The 8,303-nt window shown below is 34.6% G+C and overlaps 1 protein-coding gene across 1 annotated transcript; it reads right to left on the reverse strand.

Annotated features, from left to right (window-relative positions):
• Positions 1-254: 254 nt before the first annotated feature.
• On the reverse strand, positions 255-5,543 carry LOC123524102 (collagen alpha-5(VI) chain-like). The gene is made up of 4 exons (XM_045302023.2): positions 5,286-5,543; positions 3,635-3,778; positions 2,838-3,263; positions 255-2,670 (listed from the first exon to the last, which is right to left on the reverse strand). Exons 1-4 carry the CDS (start codon positions 5,488-5,490, stop codon positions 2,369-2,371), a joined length of 1,077 nt encoding a protein of 358 aa, XP_045157958.2. The 5' UTR covers positions 5,491-5,543; the 3' UTR covers positions 255-2,368.
• Between the last annotated feature and the right edge of the window lie 2,760 nt (positions 5,544-8,303).

An 8,303-nucleotide genomic window follows, 5' to 3' on the forward strand; every position in this document is an offset into this window, starting at 1 on the left:
TCGCATTGGAGTTATGTAAACACTGTGGATTTATATTATTTCTCAACCTTGTACATTAACTTTTCTTACTTTACCTTTTGAAGGCAAAAGGACACAATGTAATATTATGATAAAAAAAACTCTCATATACATTCAAATTTTTTCCAACCACGTACGTACATTTCTTTTTAAAGCATACTTGACGTTTAAATTATTTTTATATGTTCTCTGTCGCTAAAATTCTGCAATATGACAAAAGAAATCAAACACTCACACAGATTTATTAGTTTATTTGCTACATTTATAACAATACCACTAACGCTTATTTTAGCATTATTATGAACACAAACATAAGGTGTACAGATCGATACAAAATACATCACGGATCATTTTTAAAACCTTAGGATAAAATAACTTGTCGTCTGCCACTTTTTAAACAAGTTTAAGAGTGAAAAAATGACTATTATCGATTTAAAATATCTAACACAGATCAGTGTTAGCATTCACTAATCCTAAAGGATATGTGTCTTTCAAACTTTTGACCATTTCGCCTGCAATCATTTGTTTCAGGATTTTTTTTCTTGGTGTACTATTTATACCCATATAAGAGACTCAACATATCAGTTAAATTTGTAACATGGGATACAGGCGCTTTCATACCTTTTACAAATGATCATTCAAAATCTCAGATCTTTTCACAGATTCAATTACTGTAAAAGCGCATATTTTTGCTGGGTCAAAATTTCGCTAATTGGAAATTTTAAGTATGTACACGATATTTAATGTTCGCGAAATTGTAAAAATGGTATCCTACTTGAATTTGAATTATACTAATGGTCAATATTCCATGAGGATTAATATATACAGAAAATTAAACCCGCGCGAAAATGTCTGCTTTTACAGTACTAAATCATTATGACATTATCATTCCAATTCAAGTTTCTAAGATAATTTACAGTAACAATGACATCGTCGTTTTCAAAGTTTATTTGATTGATAACTTAAAGGTGTATTTAGCAGAAATCAATTCAAATTTGGCAATATACGTCTCTATTAATTGTCATCTACATTTACTTAAAAAGTATAAACACTTCCTAAGGGAAAAAACACATACAAAGGAGTATCTATTCTCAGATATTGTCGGTGATTTTGACAAACATCAAACTGCATACGATAAAGGATAAAATCGTCGCATCAGTGTTTACTCAAAGGGCTTTTGATGAGTCAACATTCAGATTCAGTTATTTACACTAGATGTAAAATACAACAAAAATTTGAAGATTTGCATGTTAGCGAACAACTTGATCACATATGAGCCGTGCCATGAGAAAACCAGCATAGTGGGTTTGCGACCAGCATGGATCCAGACCAGCCTGCGCATCCGCGCAGTCTGGTCAGGATCCATGCTGTTCACTTTCAAAGACTATTGCAGTTAGCGAATAGCATGGATCCTGACCAGACTGCGCGGATGCGCAGGCTGGTCTGGATCCATGCTGGTCGCAAACCCACTATGTTGGTTTTCTCATGGCGCGGCTCATATTTAGGACAATTTTAGCAGAAGGTTTTCATTATGTATAGAGATTTACAGCATGAAATATTGAAATCGCAACCTTTCTTTTCTGTTTATTCTCATTTAAACAATTTCATTTTCGTATCTTTCTGTAAAAGCCAGTTCACACAGAATATTAATATTAAAGAAGAAGGAAACATAAAAAAGAGGTTGAAAAGAAAATGATAACCATATAATGATGGTAAAGCATAAGACGATACAAAAGGTCTGCAGAACCTTTCTAATCATGGCGTTTTGAATGAGAAATTTTGCATGTGTATTATTTTAGTCTTACCAGAGCAGACCATACACGTCAAATGAGAAAGTATGGAGGGCATAAGAAGCAATAACATGTTCATATAAGTAATAATTATAACATTAAAGATTATACAAATACATTTTTAACATAACAATAATTTGTGTTGTGTGTTTGCATTTTAGCTAACTACCCGGTTAAAACTAAAAATTTACGTGCCATTTGTACGTTATTTAATACGAGAGCCTTATTACATCAGAAAGTCATGCTATATTTTTTATTTTTCTTCCTCCTGTTGTGATAAAAGGAAACATTTAAAACAGCCCGAATATCGTTAAAAGATGTCCTTCAAAATACTTTAATGATTCAGTGGAAAAGTCAATCATTTTGTCGATAAAATATATCATTTTCAATGTTTAAAATTACATCAATGACCACAGTATATCAAATTTACATTTAGTTGTTTTAAATTCTATATCAGAGATAAAATATATTCCTGAGATTGTCAATGCCATCAATTATGAAAGTATTGAAGTGCCAAAGTGTTCATACCGGGAAGTATAAACTAAAACATGTTCTACTTATTATACATCAAAAGGGGCACACCAATTTTGCCCATTTGCTTCCTTTGTATCTTCAACGAACTTCACTAAAGAAGTTAGGTCTTGCAAGTTGCTGACATAGAACAAATGCTCGTCTATAGGTGAAGAGACGTATGCCGTAAGCTCTTCCATCCCTTGTTTTGAGAATGATCCTGTCATTAGTCCGTACACGTCAGCTACCTCGTGCAGTTCTTTCACAGCAGCCAGAGTCTGATCACGATCGTTTGAGCGGCCATCTGTGAGAATCAGAACTTCTCGCTTTACCAATGATTCATCTCTTGCACCTGAATAGATAAGGCTAAGACATATTAGAATTCATTTGGAATTAAAAACATCCAGAACACAAAGTCAATTTGATTTCAGTCATTAACAACATCAAATTAGGTGAAAACTTTTTTCAAACTGATATAACATCTGCTCATTTAAATATATATTGTAAATGATATATTGCCTTTATCTGGCTGGAAAAGACTGATAGCTTTTGTAAAAGCCGAAGCAGTATCTGTCATTCCACCGTAGTAACGAGCCCCAGCAATGGCTTTCTGTATTTCGGCGGTGGTGCTGTAGTCATCAAAGTCAAAGTTCTCATTTACGTAGGTTGAAAACGTAAGCATTGCAGCTTGGTTATGCTGATAGAGTGACGCAGGTCTCTCATCAAATGGCCCATTTAAGGGACACAACAAACCAATTAGTCTGCTTATTTCAGAATTGGCTTTCGTGAATCCATTCCGGCCAATGCTTCCCGAACTATCCATGATAAGGAGAAGGTCCCTTACACTACCAGTTCCTGCTTGTCGGCGAACACGATAGTTACCAGTAGGTCGGATGAAATTTGCTTCAACCTTTTTTGCAGTAACATTGACACTCGGTACCTCGCCTAAAAAGTAGGTTGTACCCTTAGCATCGATTAAAGAACAAGCAATCCAAAATCGCAACAAGAAATCGAAAATTAAATAAACTAATAATTATATCCAAAGTTTTGTCACTATAAAGCTGTAGTGTGTACTGCTATATTTGTATTTTTGTTTTAACTCACATGCAGTGTAGTACACAAATGGCTAAGAATTATTTGAAACATATAATCTGTCATAAGTACTTTGAAAATATTGATTTAAGTAAGGGTTTTAATCTCAATAGGGCCCCGGTAGAAAAAGTGTAAGGAATTTATTTGTAATTTTGCATAAAGGCAATACATTTGATTTATCACCAGTAACACATGTACTTTCGAATTGATTGCTTGATAATTACCCGTATATCTGACCTCCTCAAGCTCCGGACACTTAGCTCCAGCTCCTCCGGGACGTTGAGTAATAGTTCTTGATCGGCTCTGTTGACCAAATCCAAAATTTTCACCCCATGCTGACCATTGTGAGACTTGACAGTCAACATCAACTTCAAAGTGAAGTAAAAATATTATATTTATATTGTTTATATATTGATGAAATATTGTTTTGTAGTTCAGCAGACTGAACTGGTTAGCTTCTAGACTAGGGTATATTGTCTTTATTTTTAAGGTTGTTAATGCAGCCAGTATAATTCATACGAAGAATTAAAAGTAAGGGTAGATTTCCAGGAAGCACAGAACATCCCAAACACAGCAATAGAGCCATGCATCTCAAAGTAGGCCCACCAACAAAAAGAACTGTAACGGACGGGTTGATTAAAATCTCCAAGAACAAGTACATTTTAATTAAATGCAAAATACAAAAATAGGTATGGGTTAGATAAAGGGGAGGGAGGAGGTTGGATAAAGTTGAAAAAAAACTACCATTACTATTTATATTATTTTCAATGATACTTATTCTTCTTATACTTTTGGGTAATATACTTACGACAACTAGAGATATTGATGCTCATGACAATATATATTTCCGTGTTAAACGTGTTTTGTGTTATCAAAATAATTAGCAAAACCTTGGTAGCTACGAATATACTACAGGTGCTACGACATAATACAGACACATTCCTTATGATTAATTATAGAAAACTAACAATAACGCATATTGCCTTTAATAATAACCAGTCGAATTTAGTTAATTAGGAAATTGCTTAATTATATGCATTATTTTCGATTTAAAACTATCTTGACATGGGTTTATTACTGCTTTATCTTTTGGTGGGTCTTGGAAAAATTTCAATAAATAGATGTGCGGAAAAATGTATTGAAACGGCGCGTGAGAAACTTCAAATGGTAACATATTTATATATAGATTAGCGTTGTGTCGTCAGATACGAGTATGTACGAGATTTGCAGCGCAGCTGGTGTGCAACTTCAGGAGAGCAATTACAGTATTCGGCGAAAGAAAACAGTGCGTATTAATACGCACTTCTAACATATACCATATGAATCATATAAATTTATTCTTTATTCTGAATAAAATTCAAAATATCACAGTTAATAAACTTCAAACCGCGACGACCTAAATTTAAATGACGGCAGGTACACGATATGAAACTTCCACATCAATAGAGAAAAAAAAATGACGTCTGAAATTTTAATATTTACATTATCCCTATTCTAATTATTAAAAATTATAATGGTCATTTTGCTTGAAACGCAGAAGGAAAGGCGCAAGAGTTACGTTTACGCCGCCTACCTAATTGCAAAATGCAGCTGTTTTACTACGCGCGCGTATAGTCAAAGCGAACATTTCTTAAATGACGTCGGATTAATTCCGTCGGATGAATATAATGACCGAAAAGCTGATTCTAATGTTAAATATAACAATATACATGCATTTTATTAAAAGAAAAAAAGAAAAAGAATAAAAAATGAAATATTACAAGTATTATTTTAATGCAGTTCACGGATTTACCGATCATATTATACAATCACTCCCAAAATATTTTACGGAGATTGAAAACATTTATAGAATAACTAAAATTATAAATTGCTAACCTCGTTCCTCAAAAAGCACTGGACATGGCTGCCCACCCTCGGATGGGAAACGCATTATTTGTCTAGTTCTTGTCTGTATGCCATTACTGTTGGTTTCACTCCAGTTCGACCACGATGTTACAAGACAATCCTTGTTAAAAAGAAATGCCTGTACTGCTGTTACACCAAAGAATATCAACGTGATTTGAGCGCAAAGGAAATCCATATTCAAGTCTATCTGAAACAGTCTGCCTGAATGAAATAATAATTATAATGTTCAAACTATTTGATATCGGCAGTATTTAAACACTACAAGTGACACTTGTTTACGGGTATTTCAACGCTCCCTCAAAGGAAAGCCTTGACATTGTAGTATTTAATTTTCTTCCTCAATATGTTTTTGCTACTGCGCCGACCAATCGTTTTAAGATATAATAATATCAAATATGACATGAAAGTCTCTCAGTTTAGTAAACAAGTCTTAGAAATCAATTCATAGCCAACGTGATTTCTGTTCTGTTGTTTATATTTTTATTTTACCTTATTTACATCACGGTCTTCCTACCTACATCCTGAATTTCATTCATTTGATGTTGTCAAGATAGCAAACTTATTCATACACGATGCGGATGTGCAAGGTATTGTTTATTTTGTTTATGACCAAGGAAAGAATATGACACATTTACAAAGCTGAAATTATTTGATAAAAATATGGATAGGGACTTTTATTTATATTCAATAGATACAAATAAACAAGCAGTGAAGGCGGAAATAAATACATTATTTTCATTTTATAAAATCTAGAAGTAAACATAATGAATAACAGTTTAAATACCAAAATAACATATAAAAATCATCGTTGGGGTAGGCTCTTTCAAGCCAAATAAATATTCTTCAACATTTAAATCAAAATAATCAGAACTAATAGGAGCTGCCTCTGTTAAATTAAAATTGCATTGTGCTTGACCCTTTTTACTTTTCCATATGATGCTTGTCCATGTTTTCCTTGGTTTATTTGTTTCGACTATGTTGTATTTAAAGCCGTTTTCAACATTTTATAGTTATATAATTGATATCAGTTAACACGGCAATGCGTGTTCCTTTATCCTGTAGCAGCACTAACTGTTCCCCGTATGAACCTGCTAACTTCTCCACGTTAATCAGAAGTGGAGGACGAATGATATCAGAAATAACATCTTCTACCAAATCGTCAGAGGAAACAAACACTTCTCCCGGAGATCCAAGATTTAAAGATCTGTGCTCTTCCTATTCAGCTAAGCAGGGTCTTTTATTTTCCTAAGACAAACGAAATAAGAGATTAGTCCTATACAAATGCGATGGAATGCGCAAACACAGACGGACGGACTGCTAACTCAAGGCTGATTGTATCCCGATTCATTATCCCGCCATAAACACCCAATACCGGGGATTACGTAAAATGCGGACTAATTAATTTTGTAGCAGTTCATCTTTAGACAATTATATACCCAATTTTGCACTGCGACTCAATTGTATTGACAAGTTACAATGAAAAATAGATAAGTCTGAAATAGTCTTTTATGTCTCAATGCGCCGAAATGGTCCATTCCTCCACATAATGGACAGTTTCAGGTTTTCTCTGACTTAACCCTGGTTAACAATCTTGGTAGACCATTTGTGTGAAATTATTGATTCATTCTCCTATTAAACAAAGTAATGAATAAGTGTAATAATGTATTTTCATATGTCCTCAAATTCTATAATTCATTTCAATTTTACTGTAAAGTCTGTAGTTGTTTTATATAGATTTATAGTTTTAGCAAAATGAGGACTCTGAAGCAGGTATTGAGCGATACTCAGAAACAAAGCATAGACGTCACAATTTCTTTGCTGTTGGGATATTTTTATTTACGGACCAAGCAAAGCATTTGATCAGAATACGTTTCATTTTGATATTATATGTATTTTACATTGTGCTGGACCCGTGGGGGCCTAATATAGACGTCACGGGCTGCTTCATCAGTTCTGCGCCTACGAATCCCAGTTATACTTGTCATCTAAGCTAACGGAAAGTATGACTAGGATTGAAGCATTACTAATATTATCGAAGGTTTTCTTGCTGTTTTCATGTCGGCCGTGAAGGCGAGGTCAATGTTTATATAAAAAAAGACATAAAGTCATAGCTGCAGGCGAATAGCTGCAGGTCGGTGATTCTGTAATGAACTAAAAAAACTGTATCAGGAACCTGGAGGGACGCAGGCTAGTATGAGTATGGAACAGCAACCCGGGCTAAATAAGCAGAACTACTCCGAATAGGCCACATCAGACGATATATAAACAGAGTGATGTCACAAAATCCCTTGTTAGTAGGATAAAATTACAGTAACGCCTTATGAGTGGTATGTCCGGGACACAGGCCGCATTATCACTAAAACGTAAAATTTTACATTCGTCCTAAAGGAGATTCATTGGTTATCAGAAAACAGTACAAAATACTGACCTACACCTACATGATTATTTCCCTGCCTATAATTCTGGGACATAATCAAAATCATAGATAAGCTAGAAATAAGGTTTACTGTCGTCATTTGTCCCGTAAAATAAGTGAATAGAATTTTGCTGCCTTGGATACAAACATGTGAAACGCCAGTCTGTGAGTAAGAAGACATCTTCTAAAACAAGCTACTATGAACACGGAGTGCTTTAAACCAAACTAAGACTCGATTTGATAATTATAGCACAGTTCTTTTTTTCTCCGCTTTTTTATCAAGGATTTAAACCGGTTTAAGCTCCCCAGTGGTGTTTTTGCCACTGACCGTTCCAAGGCGGTGCCCCACTGTGTTCCTTTGTTTGTTCGTTTTGTCCTCTTGTGTAGGCTATTTGTGTGTGCGCGTGTATGTGTGTGTGTTCCTTTGTTTGTTCGTTTTGTCCTCGTGTGTTGGCTTTGTGTGTGTGTGCGTGTATGTGTGTGTTTATGGTGTGCACGTCTGCGTGCTGTAGGTTTCGTTTTGGGGAGGCTGCGATTTTGGTACGTGGCATTCCCTGTTTGATATTTGTCTT

Source organism: Mercenaria mercenaria, chromosome 3, assembly GCF_021730395.1.
Source record: "Mercenaria mercenaria strain notata chromosome 3, MADL_Memer_1, whole genome shotgun sequence".
Classification (NCBI taxonomy): Eukaryota; Metazoa; Mollusca; class Bivalvia; order Venerida; family Veneridae; genus Mercenaria; species Mercenaria mercenaria.

What these genes read in the sequence shown, in the direction of transcription:
- LOC123524102 (XM_045302023.2), bottom strand. Translation starts at nt 5,490, where the DNA reads ATGGATTTCCTTTGCGCTCAAATCACGTTGATATTCTTTGGTGTAACA. An exon ending in TGAGGAGGTCAGATATACGG is followed by an intron (nt 3,264 to 3,634) that starts GTAATTATCAAG and finishes CCTACTTTTTAG; the next exon opens with GCGAGGTACCGAGTGTCAAT. An exon ending in TCTTTTCCAGCCAGATAAAG is followed by an intron (nt 2,671 to 2,837) that starts GCAATATATCAT and finishes TTATCTATTCAG; the next exon opens with GTGCAAGAGATGAATCATTG.